The sequence below is a fragment of the Oncorhynchus nerka genome, linkage group LG15 (assembly GCF_034236695.1).
Source record: "Oncorhynchus nerka isolate Pitt River linkage group LG15, Oner_Uvic_2.0, whole genome shotgun sequence".
NCBI classification, from domain to species: Eukaryota; Metazoa; Chordata; class Actinopteri; order Salmoniformes; family Salmonidae; genus Oncorhynchus; species Oncorhynchus nerka.
This window is the reverse complement of record NC_088410.1, coordinates 25,338,864-25,355,822: the sequence shown is the minus strand read 5'-3', so window position 1 is coordinate 25,355,822 and position 16,959 is coordinate 25,338,864. Positions and strand designations below refer to the sequence as shown.

The 16,959-nt window shown below is 46.7% G+C and overlaps 1 protein-coding gene across 3 annotated transcripts; it reads right to left on the bottom strand.

Moving 5' to 3' along the window:
- Window positions 1-8,069: 8,069 nt before the first annotated feature.
- Window positions 8,070-16,286, bottom strand: add3a (adducin 3 (gamma) a). Of its 3 annotated transcripts, XM_065001351.1 has the most exons (6): window positions 16,151-16,286; window positions 15,855-15,941; window positions 15,017-15,037; window positions 14,059-14,182; window positions 12,564-12,656; window positions 8,070-11,516 (listed from the first exon to the last, which is right to left on the bottom strand). In XM_065001351.1, the coding sequence occupies exons 1-6, from the start codon at window positions 16,262-16,264 to the stop codon at window positions 11,266-11,268; spliced, it is 690 nt and encodes a 229-aa protein (XP_064857423.1). In that variant the 5' UTR covers window positions 16,265-16,286; the 3' UTR covers window positions 8,070-11,265. The 3 variants fall into 3 exon arrangements, with proteins under 3 accessions (XP_064857423.1, XP_064857425.1, XP_064857424.1); XM_065001353.1 differs by lacking the exon at window positions 12,564-12,656; XM_065001352.1 differs by lacking the exon at window positions 15,017-15,037.
- Window positions 16,287-16,959: the final 673 nt, after the last annotated feature.

The following is a 16,959-nucleotide window of genomic DNA, read 5'->3' as shown; positions in this document are numbered from 1 at the left end:
CAGGGCAGGACAGGACAGAGCAGGACAGGGCAGAGCAGGACAGGGCAGGACAGGACAGAGCAGAACAGGGCAGGACAGAGCAGGACAGGGCAGAGCAGGACAGGGCAGGAAAAAGCAGGACAGGGCAGGACAGGGCAGGACAGAGCAGGGCAGGACAGGGCAGGACAGGGCAGAGCAGGACAGAGCAGGGCAGGGCAGGACAGAGCAGGGCAGGACAGAGCAGGGCAGGACAGAGCAGGACAGGGCAGGGCAGGGCAGGACAGGGCAGAGCAGGACAGAGCAGGACAGGGCAGGACAGAGCAGGACAGGGCAGGACAGAGCAGGGCAGGACAGAGCAGGGCAGGACAGAGCAGGACAGGGCAGGGCAGGGCAGGACAGGGCAGGGCAGGACAGAGCAGGACAGAGCAGGGCAGGGCAGGACAGAGCAGGACAGAGCAGGGCAGGACAGGGCAGGGCAGGACAGAGCAGGACAGGGCAGAGCAGGACAGGGCAGGAAAAAGCAGGACAGAGCAGGGCAGGACAGGGCAGGACAGAGCAGGACAGAGCAGGGCAGGACAGAGCAGGGCAGGACAGAACAGGACAGAGCAGGACAGAGCAGGACAGAGCAGGGCAGGACAGGACAGGGCAGGGCCGGACAGAGCAGGACAGAGCAGGGCAGGACAGAGCAGGGCAGGGCAGGACAGAGCATGACAGGGCAGGGCAGGGCAGGGCAGGGCAGGGCAGGACAGGGCAGGACAGGACAGAGCAGGACAGGGCAGAGCAGGACAGGGCAGGACAGGACAGAGCAGAACAGGGCAGGACAGAGCAGGACAGGGCAGGAAAAAGCAGGACAGGGCAGGACAGGGCAGGACAGAGCAGGGCAGGACAGGGCAGGACAGGGCAGAGCAGGACAGAGCAGGGCAGGGCAGGACAGAGCAGGGCAGGACAGAGCAGGGCAGGACAGAGCAGGACAGGGCAGGGCAGGGCAGGACAGGGCAGAGCAGGACAGAGCAGGACAGGGCAGGACAGAGCAGGACAGGGCAGGACAGAGCAGGGCAGGACAGAGCAGGGCAGGACAGGGCAGGGCAGGACAGGGCAGGGCAGGACAGAGCAGGACAGAGCAGGGCAGGACAGAGCAGGACAGAGCAGGGCAGGACAGGGCAGGGCAGGACAGGGCAGAGCAGGACAGGGCAGGAAAAAGCAGGACAGAGCAGGACAGGGCAGGACAGAGCAGGACAGAGCAGGGCAGGACAGAGCAGGGCAGGACAGAACAGGACAGAGCAGGACAGAGCAGGACAGAGCAGGACAGAGCAGGGCAGGACAGGGCAGGGCAGGGCAGGACAGAGCAGGACAGAGCAGGGCAGGACAGAGCAGGGCAGGGCAGGACAGAGCATGACAGGACAGGGCAGGACAGGGCAGAGCAGGACAGGACAGAGCAGGGCAGGACAGGGCAGAGCAGGACAGGACAGGAAAGAGCAGGACAGGGCAGGGTAGGACAGAGCAGGGCAGGACAGGACAGAGCAGGGCAGGACAGAGCAGGACAGGACAGAGCAGGACAGAGCAGGACAGAGCAGGACAGGACAGGACAGAGCAGGGCAGGACAGAGCAGGACAGGACAGAGCAGGACAGGACAGGACAGGCATTGGGTCCTGCAGTCCATGGCCTTTTCACAATTGCATTCTCCTTGCGTCATCTCTCCTCGTTTCCTTCTCAAAACCCATTGGACGAGAAGGCCGGAGGGGAGGGACCTTTGGCTTTCTCATCCAATTGGTTTTGAGAAGGAGACGAGGAAATAGGATGCAAGGAATATGCAATTGAGTGCCATCTGGCCCAACCCAGCTCAACCTAACTAACCCAGTCTGGTTAAGCACAATATCGCATGACATCTGTCACGTTCTGACCTTAGTTCTTTTGTTATGTCTTTGTTTTAGTATGATCACGGCGTGAGTTGGGTGGGTTGTCTATGTTCCTTTTTCTATGTTGTGTTTTGTGTTTGGCCTGGTATGGTTCTCAATCAGAGGCAGGTGTCGTTAGTTGTCTCTGATTGAGAATCATACTTAGGTAGCCTTTTCCCACCTGTGTTTGGCCTGGTATGGTTCTCAATCAGAGGCAGGTGTCGTTAGTTGTCTCTGATTGAGAATCATACTTAGGTAGCCTTTTCCCACCTGTGTTTGGCCTGGTATGGTTCTCAATCAGAGGCAGATGTCGTTAGTTGTCTCTGATTGAGAATCATACTTAGGTAGCCTTTTCCCACCTGTGTTTGGCCTGGTATGGTTCTCAATCAGAGGCAGATGTCGTTAGTTGTCTCTGATTGAGAATCATACTTAGGTAGCCTTTTCCCACCTGTGTTTCGTGGGTGATTGTTTCCTGTTTTGTTGTTTGTGTCACCATTCAGGACTGTTTCGGTTTTTGTTTCTATTCACTTTGTTATTTTTGTAATGAGTCTTGTTCAGTTATTAGTAAAGTACCATGGACACTTACCACGCTGCGTATTGGTCCGATCCTTGCTACTCCTCCTCAGAAGAGGAAGAGGAAAGCCGTTACAACATCTTACAGAGCCATCTGAGTCTATAAGAGATTATAAACTGGGTGGTTTGAACCGTGAATGCTGATTGGCTGACAGCCGTGGTATATCACACTGTATACCGTATGACAAAACATGTGTTTTTCGTGCTCTAATTACGTTGGTAACCAGTTTATAATAGCAATAAGGCACCTCGGGTTTGTGGTATATGGCCAATATACCACGGCTAAGGGCTGTGTCCAGGCACTCCGCTTTGCGTTGAGCGTAAGAACAGCCTTTAGCCATGGTATATTGGCCATATACCACACCCCCTCGGGCCTTATTGCTTAAATAACGTCATGTCATTGTGGTTAGGGGGAATCCATGCCACTGACTCCTCTCACTCTCTACCTCATTTATATCTTTCATCACAATGGTAGTGGAGCTTCTTTTAAATCTATATCTAGACTAGCTAGTAGTCAAATGTAGGAGCATTAAACAGAGCCACAGTTATCCTGTTCAGAGCTGTGAAGGAAACAGAATTTGCATCCCAAATGGCACCCTATTCCCTATATAGTGCACTACGTTTGACCAGGGCCCAGTGCACTACAAAGACAATAGGGTGCCATTTGGGACACATCAGAATCATCAGAGGAACCACTCAACCATCTATAAACACAGGACCCAGGCTGACAGAGAGAGAGAAAGCATCTGTCTGTACAGTCTCATCTAGGAGGTGGCTTTTTATTTCTGAACATGTACAGTTACACTGCATTAAGCAGGGGCAACGCAGACAGGGCACGGGGTTGGTGGTGGGTGTTGAGCGATGGGTAGAGAGAAGGGGTGAGAGGAAAAGAGAGGGGGTAGAGACATAGGGGAGAGGGTAGAGGTTGGGGAAAGAGAGGATAGAGAGAGGTGAGGGGATATAGTGAGAGGGGTTATTGAGTGGGTAGAGAGAGGGGACCGGATTCTAGAGAGGGATAGAGGGGGTAGAGAGAGGGGACCGGATACTAGAGAGGGATAGAGGGGGTACAGGGGGGTTTCCTGTAGTGAGGGGATAGAGAACTGGGGGCGGGGGTACAGGGGGGTGAGAGGCAGTGCCCCTGTGCTTCTGTTTTCCAGACAGAGTCGTGCTGTGAGTGTCACAACCATGAGCCGGGGCTCATCCAGATGGTTGCACAGCCAGGGGGAGTCGACATGATACACACACACAGTTCTACGTACATTTGTGTGGCTGAATTTTTGGACTGCCACCCCTTCCCCCCATGAAACAGACCCCCCATGACACGGGTTAGCATTAACATAGTAGCATCTACAGAAGGCCAGGCACCACTCAGATGAATATGGAGGAACAAGGGACCGCTAACAAGATGATTCTACTGAATAGACCCCTCCCCCATGACATGTTGACACGTGCTAGCAAAGTATCCCCATTCATAACATCTATAGTACGGACTCCAGTAGACACTTAACAGCTTCCCTCAATAGACCCCCCCATGACATGGACTAGTAGGACAGTAGGCTAGCCCCCCCTCCCCATATGCTACTGTATGACTGTGTGGAACGGGTCAACAGAGGCCATTGTTTGGGTGCTACCCTCAACAGACACCACAGCACCGTGATCCCCCCCCCCCCCGGTTCTCTCGTCGAGTGTCAGTGTGTCCAGTAATATTTGATATGTGTATATACAGTATATATCAGTGGAGGCTGCTGAGGGGAGGACGGTGAATAACAATGTCTGGAACGGAGTGAATGGAACGGCATCAACCCAAGTGTTTGATGTATTCAATACCATTCCACTCCAGCCATTACCACGAGCCCGCCTCCCTAATTAAGGTGCCACCAACCTCCTGTGGCATATATACCTCACATGCGGCTCATAACAAGACTAAGCCATGTTTATCTCACTCCATAAAGATCATTCAAATATACAAGCAAGCATTAGGCAACGAGTTGACGTTGACGAGCAAGAATTGGTCTGAGAATTGTACACTACACAAGTGTTAATTGAGGGGTTGGATGAAGTACGGACATCCCAGCAACAGAACTCTTGACCTGTTCGCAGGCCTTTAATGTTCAGTGTAGCAAAGTCTACATTTACTCAACACAGTGGCATTATCAAATCACACTCATTAACGTCAGGGTCAGAGTTCAATGCAATGATTTCTGTCCACAAATCACAGAAGGGAACACGTAAGGGAAGAGGGTGAGAAGAGAACGGTAATGTTGCTGTCCTCCACTAAGTCTTAGAAGGGAGGAGGAGAATGGGTAATGTTGCTGTCCTCCACTAAGTCTTAGAAGGGAGGAGGAGAACGGGTAATGTTGCTGTCCTCCACTAAGTCTTAGAAGGGAGGAGGAGAATGGGTAATGTTGCTGTCCTCCACTAAATCTTAGAAGGGAGGAGGAGAACGGGTAATGTTGCTGTCCTCCACTAAGTCTTAGAAGGGAGGAGGAGAACGGGTAATGTTGCTGTCCTCCACTAAGTCTTAGAAGGGAGGAAGAGAAGGGTAATGTTGCTGTCCTCCAGTCTAAGTCTTAGAAGGGAGGAGGAGAACGGGTAATGTTGCTGTCCTCCACTCCACTAAGTCTTAGAAGGGAGTCTTAGAAGGAGGAGGAGAACGGGTAATGTTGCTGTCCTCCACTAAGTCTTAGAAGGGAGGAAGAGAACGGGTAATGTTGCTGTCCTCCACTAAGTCTTAGAAGGGAGGAGGAGAACGGGTAATGTTGCTGTCCTCCACTAAGTCTTAGAAGGGAGGAGGAGAACGGGTAATGTTGCTGTCCTCCACTAAGTCTTAGAAGGGAGGAGGAGAACGGGTAATGTTGCTGTCCTCCACTAAGTCTTAGAAGGGAGGAGGAGAACGGGTAATGTTGCTGTCCTCCACTAAGTCTTAGAAGGGAGGAGGAGAACGGGTAATGTTGCTGTCCTCCACTAAGTCTTGTAATGTTGCTGTCCTCCACTAAGTCTTAGAAGGGAGGAGAAGAACGGGTAATGTTGCTGTCCTCCACTAAGTCTTAGAAGGGAGGAGGAGAACGGGTAATGTTGCTGTCCTCCACTAAGTCTTAGAAGGGAGGAGGAGAACGGGTAATGTTGCTGTCCTCCACTAAGTCTTAGAAGGGAGGAGAAGAACGGATAATGTTGCTGTCCTCCACTAAGTCTTAGAAGGGAGGAGAACGGGTAATGTTGCTGTCCTTCCACTAAGTCTTAGCCACTCTCCCCTCCCCCACACACACTCCCAGTGGGATTTAGGAAGCACACAAAGTCATGGTGAGTTGCATGTATATTTCAGATTTGATTTATTTGCAGAGGAAAAATGCAGTCAAGGCACAACGGCACACACACCCCCGCAGCCCCCCCTACAACTCCACTAACAGTCCCATGTTTACCGTGCAATAAAGTCGTCATTTTGCGTCAACGCTGTGCACTGTAATTGGTTAACATCAGCATGAAACGAGCTCGTGGATTGATTGGGTTCAGTGCCAGTTCTAGAAGGTTTGGCAGAGTCTCTTTGGAGGTGATGCGTACACATGACATGTGACAGATACACATACAACTAGACGTGTCAGAGCCAGTTCTAGAAGGTTTGGCAGAGTCTCTTTGGAGGTGATGCGTACACATGACATGTGACAGATACACATACAACTAGACGTGTCAGTGCCAGTTCTAGAAGGTTTGGCAGAGTCTCTTTGGAGGTGATGTGTACACATGACATGTGACAGATACACATACAACTAGACGTGTCAGTGCCAGTTCTAGAAGGTTTGGCAGAGTCTCTTTGGAGGTGATGCAGTAGACACATGACATGTGACAGATACACATACAACTAGACGTGTCAGAGCCAGTTCTAGAAGGTTTGGCAGAGTCTCTTTGGAGGTGATGCGTACACATGACATGTGACAGATACACATACAACTAGACGTGTGTCAGGTTTGCCAGTTCTAGAAGGTTTGAGCCAGCAGAGTCTCTTTGGAGGTGATGCGTACACATGACATGTGACAGATACACATACAACTAGACGTGTCAGTGCCAGTTCTAGAAGGTTTGGCAGAGTCTCTTTGGAGGTGATGCGTACACATGACATGTGACAGATACACATACAACTAGACGTGTCAGTGCCAGTTCTAGAAGGTTTGGCAGAGTCTCTTTGGAGGTGATGCGTACACATGACATGTGACAGATACACATACAACTAGCCAGAGCCAGTTCTAGAAGGTTTGGCAGAGTCTCTTTGGAGGTGATGCGTACACATGACATGTGACAGATACACATACAACTAGACGTGTCAGTGCCAGTTCTAGAAGGTTTGGCAGAGTCTCTTTGGAGGTGATGTGTACACATGACATGTGACAGATACACATACAACTAGACGTGTCAGTGCCAGTTCTAGAAGGTTTGGCAGAGTCTCTTTGGAGGTGATGCGTACACATGACATGTGACAGATACACATACAACTAGACGTGTCAGAGCCAGTTCTAGAAGGTTTGGCAGAGTCTCTTTGGAGGTGATGCGTACACATGACATGTGACAGATACACATACAACTAGACGTGTCAGTGCCAGTTCTAGAAGGTTTGGCAGAGTCTCTTTGGAGGTGATGCGTACACATGACATGTGACAGATACACATACAACTAGACGTGTCAGAGCCAGTTCTAGAAGGTTTGGCAGAGTCTCTTTGGAGGTGATGCGTACACATGACATGTGACAGATACACATACAACTAGACGTGTCAGTACCAGTTCTAGAAGGTTTGGCAGAGTCTCTTTGGAGGTGATGCGTACACATGACATGTGACAGATACACATACAACTAGACATGTCAGAGAAGGAATGTCATGGTGGTTTAGGTCCTTCTTTTCAAGATGTCCTATTTGTGCCTTTGCTATCGTCACACCTCTCTTTCACACACAGCCAAGCAACAACAAACATACATGCAGACATATGGCATATGTCATAAGACATAAGTTATCCTGTGCATTATCAATACATACATACATACATATATATATATATATATTACAAAATATATGTCACCTGCTCTGTGCTATATAATGGTTGGTTGGTTGATTGAAACGTAATATTTGTTCAGTAGCTTCTCCATCACCTCCACTACGTCTCAGTATAATGTCTGGACATCTGCTTCTGGCCTCCAGATTTTACACCGAAGGTGATTTTGCATAATTTGACAGTTGTTCATCTTTCATATGGACAATGTTCTCTATATATCATTGAAACCTGCATAATACGTGTGTATACTGGTTGTGTATTTACAGGATAATATCAGTACACGGAGAAACAACGGTCAGAAACCGGACAATATATTTGATTGCGTCCCTCCATGTGCTGGATCTTTTTGTTTACGACTTCAACTGAAAATGATTGTGGATGGATTATGTTCAACATAAAGACAGACAGTTGGAAGAACGATACGAGTGTTCATGAACGTGGATTGTAGTTGATGACGAGGTGATTTTTGCGTCAAAATAAATGGAATCGGAATTCAATTTATTTTGGCACTAAAATGACTCCATAAAAGGAGCCCGCCACTTCAATCAGTTTAACAAGACATGGAAATGAAAAATAAAGCTTCCGTTTTCTTAAAATACAGTTTTATTTTGAGAATTCACACTGGTTAGCAACACATCTGAAAGCAACTCCATTATAGAAGAACCATCTCTAATAGGATCTTTGTTCACAGGTCACAGGTCGGGCTTGGCTCATTACTTGCATGCTAAAGCGATCCTTTCTTTTTTTATCAACAGAAACAAAATGGTGGACAGAGGCATTAGTTAGTAAAACAAAAGGTGCAAACGGTCGGTAGATGGGAGAGAAAAGTAAACAAATGCAAATTCAATCCATCTGAGAGCGGCGTGTAAACGCTCGTACTGTAAATGGTGAATAAGGAAGGAGAAACCTAGTACTTGGGAAACGAAAAAGACTGAACTGAAAACCTGTCTGATACAAATGGAAAGATGAAAAATAAGAACTGTGTCAAAAAGGAGAAATGGTATGAAAAAATGGGTACAATTGTGAGTAATTCTAAAAATGTGTGTTGATGTCATAGTTCTCCCTAAAACCCCACCTGACATACACTTTTACATTTTCTAAAACTCACACACCTCAACCCCTTTTTCCAGCTGTTCATGTAACTGTGAGACCAAAAAGCTCAACTCTGCTGTGAGACAGATGATAGGGCTATTTACACAGCTAAAGATGTGCCTCTCTCCTTCCCTCATTTCATCCCTCTCTCCTTCTCTCGCCCCATCCCACTCTCCTTCCCTCCTTTCATCCCTCTCTCCTTCCTTCCCTCCCTCTCTCACCCCATCCCTCTCTCCTCTCGCCCCATCCCACTCTCCTTCCCTCCTTTCATCCCTCTCTCCTTCTCTCCCTCTCCTTCTCTCACCCCATCCCACTCTCCTTCCCTCCTTTCATCCCTCTCTCCTTCTCTTGCCCCATCCCACTCTCCTTCCCTCCTTTCATCCCCCTCTCCTTCTCTCACCCCATCCCACTCTCCTTCCCTCCTTTCATCCCTCTCTCCTTCTCTCACCCCATCCCACTCTCCTTCCCTCCTTTCATCCCTCTCTCCTTCTCTCGCCCCATCCTACTCTCCTTCCCTCCTTTCATCCCCCTCTCGCCCCATCCCACTCTCCTTCCCTCCTTTCATCCCTCTCTCAATGTTCCAAATCCAATAGTTCACATTGCTAGCTGGGATATTGGTACATCTCTATATTAACTGTGTTCCTCTGTGTCTATATGCCCCTTAGTCATCACTCGTCCATGACTTATATCTTCTAGAGAAATAACACGAGTTCCAGTTTCCACAACCGACAACGTCGTGAAAGGAGCTGTTGAGATGCAAATAAAAAGAGAAACTAAAGAGAAAGGCTAGAGAGGCTACGCAAACAACGTCTAGAGACAACTATGAGCTGTCAAAGTGGTCTTATGAGCAGTCATAGGCATGACATAGGGGTGACTTATAAGAGGCAGGCCTAATGACAATCCGGGGAACACTCCTGCTAAATTTGACACCCGGGTGCGGGCAGAATAAGATTCTCAACCCTTGTCTCATGATTTAAAATATAGGAGAAAAATATAGTATAAGGCTTAAAAAAAAGGTCACACACAAAATACACACCATAGCAACAACGGCGCCAGTTCCACGTTCAAGGCCCATGATTTCTGACATTTTATAACGGAAGATACTTTTTGTATTTTGGGGCCTGTTTTATTTATTTCGTTGTTTTTTAACTGAGAAATAATATTTTTTTCAAGCGTGACACAAATCTAGATCTTTTTCTTCGGAAACAACTCACTTTCCACAACCTAAAGTGTATCTTCCGTACTCTGCTCCTGCCATCTACTTTCTTGCTTCTACAGATCCTATTGGTTCTTCTGCTTCTAGAATCTCCTTCATAGTAGAAACCACCTGCAACTACATTGTGTTATAGTCCGTCCACAGTAAAAGTGCAGCACAATAAAATACTAAATATATAGTTAAAAATCTATACCCAACATATCCAGTTTCCATATATCTCAGTTATAGAGTACTTTTTGTAATCTGAACAAGAATATAATTTGAGAGAAACCTGCAGGCAACACTAGAGCAACGTAGTCAGCCATATAAATGTAGATTCTTGCAAAAACATGCGTAACATCTTGTATTTCTCTGTAAAAGTATAGAAATGAGCACAAAACTGAGTGAGATGACTACTACCAAACTGTGTTCAATAAAAAAACTACAATGTAATATTATTCAATGAGATGACATGTTTTTATGATCGAAATGAGATTAAAAAGTATATAAATGATGATTCTTCACTAAAACGTGATTGTTTTTTTATTCCTTTTAGTTTGGCAAAATAAAAATGAAATTATTAAGAGGAAAGGACAATAAAACAAATGGTGAGTTTATAGTGAATCAGTGGTGAACAACAGATGAAGGTCGGAGGTCGACTAGAAGAGAGCTCGGTAATGTAAAGATAGATTCACTTTTAACAGAAGGTGAGAGAGGAAGAGGAGCAATAAAAAGAAGGATGAAAGTGAAAAACGAAGCGAGAGGCAGAGAGAGAAAGCGAAAACAAGAAGCAAGAGTGAAAGAAAGAAAACCTGTAAATTTAAAACCAAAATCTCAAAACCAGTTTTCCAGTCTGACTATTTCTTTGTGGCCTCTCTGATTTCAGTCCTCTATGTATTGAAGAAGCAGACCTCATATGAGGAGAAAATCTAAGCGAAAAGAACATGGTGGTTGTTATGGTTACCATAAGGGCGGAAAGCGTTTCCGTACGCTAGCTAGTCGCCATATTGTGCAGTTTAATAATACCACTGATGCATATCTAGACCCGCCAGTGTCGGCTGGAGATTATGAAGCAAGGAATACAATTGGCTGATTCTAATTCCATAATCAACAATTAGCCAATGGCAGAGAAGAAATAACATAATCAGCCAATGGCAGTAAATATTGAACATGGGGGAGGAGTCAGTCGTTGCAGCTTTATCATTTTAGTCCTCGCCTTCCCAAATCAATGAGCCTTCACTTCTAGGCAGAGGAAGAGAATCCTCAACTCAATTCATCACTTTTCGCGCAAGTCTAAAAAAATTTAACTTAAAAGAACAATTTGTTAAAAAATACAATCAAAATAAAATCTTTAAAAAAAAAAATGACAAAAGAGGACACTGACAAAAACAAAACTAAAATGAAAACAGACAAAAAAATAAAAATAAGAGGGGTCCCCTCTTTCTTCTTAAACTGTATATAGGCTTTAATATCACTCCCTCCATCTCTCTTTCTCTAGGCCTCCATTTTCTCTTTTTTTTTGTTCTTCTTGAGGAAGGAGGGAGTGCGGAACTTCTTCTTCTTCTTGTTGGGGGACTTTGAGGGCGAGCTCTCGGGGGAGAGGGCGGAGTCTTCGATCTTCTCACCGGTGCGGACCTTGACCTCAATGCTCTCCACGCTGGTGGTCAGCTGACTGACCCTTTTGCTCAGCTCGTCGTTCACCTCATGGTCGCCGCCATCCTTGCCGTTCTGCATCGTGTGGTTCTCTGGAAAGAGCAGGGGAGAGGGGTCAGAGGTCAGACAGGGTAGACCACCACCAACCCCACAACAATAAAACTGATTCTGTGTCTGCTACAGACCTGTATACTATGTTGTTTGACCACAAAATATGTTCAGGTGCTACTACGGATAACTTTTCCAAATTCCCAGGTTTTCCAGAAATCCTGGTTGGAAGACACTGGAATCAGGAAGAAATAACCAGGGAATCTGGGAATCCGTCAAACGGGATTTCTGGAAAACCTGGGAATTTTGGGGAAATTGCAACCCTAGGTGCTACATTTACCATGAACCAAGAGCAACCTAGGAGAGGGTGTCACCTGATGTCACCTACCCTATCTGAAATCTGTTACAGCTGGTATCTGTTAACTAATCAACACAAGTTCAATGATCACCTTTTTCAATAAAGTGCATTTCACAGCCAATGTTAATGTGACCGTGACTATGTACTGTACGGGGACCCAGTTACCACACGAAGAGGGTTCTTTACAAGCACTGTGCCACTGTTCTATTACAACAGCATTTCAATGTACTACAATGAACCAACGTGTGACATCATAAGAGGTTGTTGAGCAACAATCGACCCGACTTGGCCCCCACAGGAGAAGAACTGGTTGACTTAAGTCAAAAACTGTGTCACGAATTGTGTTCCACGCACACACACACACACACACGGAGCAGTTTGCTGTGGGGAGCTGTGTTGATGGCTACTCTAGTGTTCTGTAGTTACGTGGTGTTGGTGTTTGTTGTTCAAAGGGACAGGAAGTAGTTACTACAGGAAGTAAAACTGAGTCATTGTTAATGATTAAGAGGAAGTAAACATCGTAAAGTTGATTTCACAATAGCAATGTAGTAGGTTTCCATATGACTTTGTTATTATATCTATTATCTATTATAACATTTGAGGTTAAAGTGGAACCAAAGGAATGTAGAATGTGTTTTTGACATAAAACACAGCATAACCTTAGAAAAGCCTGTTCTGTTGAAACGCACACAAACAAACACATTTCACAACGTTCTCTCTCTCTGTGTGATACCTTCTTTAGCTGGAGTTATTTGCGGGGACTGAGTTTGGGACAGAGACTGAGAGAGAGTGGAAGCGTCGTTGGAGGTTAGGTCGTGCTCGTCATCTGCAGGAGTGGGTGAGGGTTTGGGATGAGGGTTGAAGGCGTGGGAGTAAGGGGTCAGGGGGTGAGGAGGGGGAGAGGGTTTGGGATGAGGGTTGAAGGGGTGGGAGTAAGGGGTCAGGGGGTGAGGAGGGGGAGAGGGTTTGGGATGCGGGTTGAAGGGGTGGGAGTAAGGGGTCAGGGGTGAGGAGGGGGAGAGGGTTTGGGATGAGGGTTGAAGGGGTGGGAGTAAGGGGTCAGGGGGTGAGGAGGGGGAGAGGGTTGAAGGGGTGGGAGTAAGGGGTCAGGGGTGAGGAGGGGAGAGGGTTTGGGATGAGGGTTGAAGGGGTGGGAGTAAGGGGTCAGGGGGTGAGGAGGGGGAGAGGGTTTGGGATGAGGGTTGAAGGGTGGGAGTAAGGGGTCAGGGGGTGAGAGAGTTTGGGTTGAGGGGTAAGGGCGAGGGATTGGGTTTGTAGGAGTAGGGTTGGGGGGGGGGTGAGAGAGGGAAGTGAGGGTTTGGGGGTGAGAGATTAGTGTTGACACACATGTTAGAGGCAAGACAGCACAAACAAATCTGGGACCAGGCTACGTTAGGGTACATGGAGCGTAGTGGTCTTACAGTACCTCCAGTACATACTGTGAGGAATCTAAGGGGTTAACGTGGTTCATTTAACCACCAGGTCATTCATCTGATACTATTAGTTTATAAGTACACATCAATACAGTGACATTCCAAAAACCCCATTCATTATCACAGTGGAGTTCTAGCAGTAACATTACAGACAGACATTCTATACACAACATCATAGTATACATAACAGCACACAGTATTACTGTGAGCACAGACATGCAGAGGAACATTCTAGAAGGAGCATAAGAACATTCTATAAGGAGCATAATATGGAATCCAGATTGGACTGGTGTAGAGTAGGTGGGGATAGGGGGGTGGATGGTGTCATGGCAACCGGGCCCACTCATACAGTGGGTGTGAAAACCTGCTGTGGGCCAGTCTGTCTGTTCTGTTGGCCGCCTTAGTCATAGGATGTAGGGATGGTTCCCTGCTGCACACACACGTTACTACAGGCAGGGGTTTTACCATCTTGACTGCAAGATCAGGAACAACTCTCACTACAAATGGTGTTGTGGCTTATAAAATCTGCAATCTGATTGGCTGAAATGTGTCTCCAAGCAATTGACAATTCCTTGTTATCGGACTGTCTATGAAAGTAGTAGCAGTTTTCACTGGAGTGGAATACTACTCATTTGACTTGTGTATAACATGGTAGGATATATGGCTGGTGTGCATTTCTCTGTGGTTCTGTTTGGGTGTGTGTTTCTCTGTGGTTCTGTATGGGTGTGTGTGTGTGTGTGTGTGTTTCTCTGTGGTTCTGTATGGGTGTGACTTCTCTGTGTGACTCTCTCTTACCACTCAGCCCCAGCTGTCTCTTCTCTACGTTCATCGTGTTTTCGTCCATCGCTTTCTCAGACAGCTGACTGAAGGGGTTAGGAGGTAGAGGAACCATCTGGTCATCCTCTGATGCCACATAGGGCTGGAGAGAGAGAATGGAGGGAGAGAGAGAGAATGGAGGGAGAGAGTGGAGAGAGAGCGAAGAGAGAAGAGAGAGAATGGAGGGAGAGAAGAGAGAGAGAGTATGCAGGGAGAGGAGAGAGAGAGAGAATGGAGGGAGAGAAGAGAGAGAATGGAGGGAGAGAGAGAGAAGAGAGAGAGAAGAGATAGGAGGGAGAGAGGAGAGAGGAAGAGAAGAAAGAGAGAGGAGGAGAGAGGGAGAGAAGAAAGAGAGAGGAGGGAGAGAGGAGAGCGGGAGAGAAGAGAGGGAGGAGAGAAGAAAGAGAGGAGAGAGAAGAAAGAGAGAGACAGAGACACAGAGACAGAGAGACAGAGACAGAGACAGAGAGAGAGAGAGAGAGAGCGAGAGAGAGGAGTTAACATAAGACTCCCCATGGACAGATCCATTCCCAGATGAGGACCAGAGTGAGTACACTAATGGCAGTTCATCGTAAAACAACACACACTAACACACCATTCAATAGAAATGGGCATATCACACTAACACACTCCAATACTTTCAAATGACTTACCAACAACAGGGAAAAACAATGATTAAGGGACACTGTCAAATATGAATGCTGTTCTGGCACAACCACATCAGAACATGCACAACACACATTTGGTGACATAAGGGAGTAGGTCATTGATTGGTGGAGTGCACTATCATGCGTAAACAGTCCACTTCACTCCCACCTCCAGAAACACACAGACAGTGATGATGTGACCTAACAGGACAACAACTGAAAGGACAAACAGGTGAAACAGAAATGCACTAACACTGCATACTGTAGTATTCAGCCTGTAGAGACATTACCTTCACACGGACCGGCTGATCCTTCAACACATGACATACACCATGTAGGGAAACAATATTTCAGAAGGGATCAAATCTCGCACTGATCAGTTTCATCTCAACTCTGATAACAGGCAGAGAGACCTGGATTGTGTTATTCCCTTGCTATAAGATGATACCAATCACCAAAATGCTGCCAAGAAGATCCAAAAGGATTAAGTTATTCACCAAAGTTGGCACTTTGAAGGACGGATGTCATTACAGAATCCCAGAGCCATGGAGATGTGTATTTCTGGTTCTAAACAATACATGTTTAGCCCCACCTACTGGTCAAGGTTGGCAAATGCAATAACAAATAGCTAAGCCTGTCTAGCCTGGATGATATGGTTTACTTAGCAAAATCCTGAAAGATGCTCACAGTTTACAGACTCCCTTATATACCATATAATTCAAAAGACTGTCATATATTGAAATACTTTAGTTGTTGTTTATGACACTGTTATGGATGTATCACCAACAGGACTTCAGGCCAAGTGGCAACAGATATACAGTGCCTTGCGAAAGTATTCGGCCCCCTTGAACTTTGCGACCTTTTGCCACATTTCAGGCTTCAAACATAAAGAATAATTTTGCACGCCCAATTTTTCCGTTTTTGATTTGTTAAAAAAGTTTGAAATATCCAATAAATGTCGTTCCACTTCATGATTGTGTCCCACTTGTTGTTGATTCTTCACAAAAAAATACAGTTTTATATCTTTATGTTTGAAGCCTGAAATGTGGCAAAAGGTCGCAAAGTTCAAGGGGGCCGAATACTTTCGCAAGGCACTGTATTGGCTCGTCACACAGAGTTGCCGCTCACCATTCGAGGTTCGTCCAATGGGATGCCTGCCAGGTGGTGAGAGCGAGGTCCGGACGTCATCATGTCGAATCTGTTCTGCTCTCTGATCTGTGATAGGACATAACAGTGACATCACTTACAGCTACACAACCAGGAAGTGCACGGTAAGGATTGTGGTTCTGATAGGGCGGTGGAAGGCAGAGAAGGAGCTGACAGAGAGATTGGCCTTAGTGCTCCAGGGTCAGTTTAGCCTTTCTCCTACTGATGTTTATGGTTAAGATGTATGGAGGGTAGCTGATCCTAGATCTGTGACTTACTCGGTTTCTCCTCTCCAGCACCTCGCTAGGGTTGGTGTTCATAGGGACAAACTGATTGGGGTCCTCGATCCGGATTGGAGTGCCGCTGCTGTTGCCACCTTCCTCAGACTTCATCCACTGTAGAGAACAGAAAATACAAAAACACAGACCAATCAGACACGGTCCATATCAGACACGGTCCATATCAGACACGGTCCATATCAGACACGGTCCATATCAGACACGGTCCATATCAGACACGGTCCATATCAGACACAGTCCATATCAGACACAGTCCATATCAGACACGGTCCATATCAGACACGGTCCATATCAGACACGGTTCATATCAGACACGGTTCAATCAGATACAGTCCATATCAGACACAGTCCATATCAGACACAGTCCATATCAGACACAGTCCATATCAGACACAGTCCATATCAGACACAGTCCATATCAGACACGGTCCATATCAGACACGGTTCAATCAGATACAGTCCATATCAGACACAGTTCATATCAGACACAGTCCATATCAGACACAGTTCATATCAGACACGGTTCAATCAGATACAGTCCATATCAGACACAGTTCATATCAGACACAGTCCATATCAGACACAGTCCATATCAGACACAGTCCATATCAGACACAGTTCATATCAGATACGGTCCATATCAGACACGGTCCATATCAGACACGGTTCAATCAGATACAGTCCATATCAGACACGGTCCATATCAGACACGGTTCATATCAGACACGGTCCATATCAGACACAGTTCATATCAGACACAGTCCATATCAGACACGGTTCAATCAGAT

Bases quoted from the DNA above. Each gene is read 5' to 3' on its own strand.
- add3a (XM_065001351.1), bottom strand. From the start codon at position 16,264: ATGAAGTCTGAGGAAGGTGGCAACAGCAGCGGCACTCCAATCCGGATC. The intron at 15,942-16,150 runs GTAAGTCACAGA...GTCCTATCACAG, and splicing joins TGCTGGAGAGGAGAAACCGA to ATCAGAGAGCAGAACAGATT. The intron at 14,183-15,016 runs GTAATGTCTCTA...CTCTCTCTCCAG, and splicing joins ATCAGCCGGTCCGTGTGAAG to CCCTATGTGGCATCAGAGGA.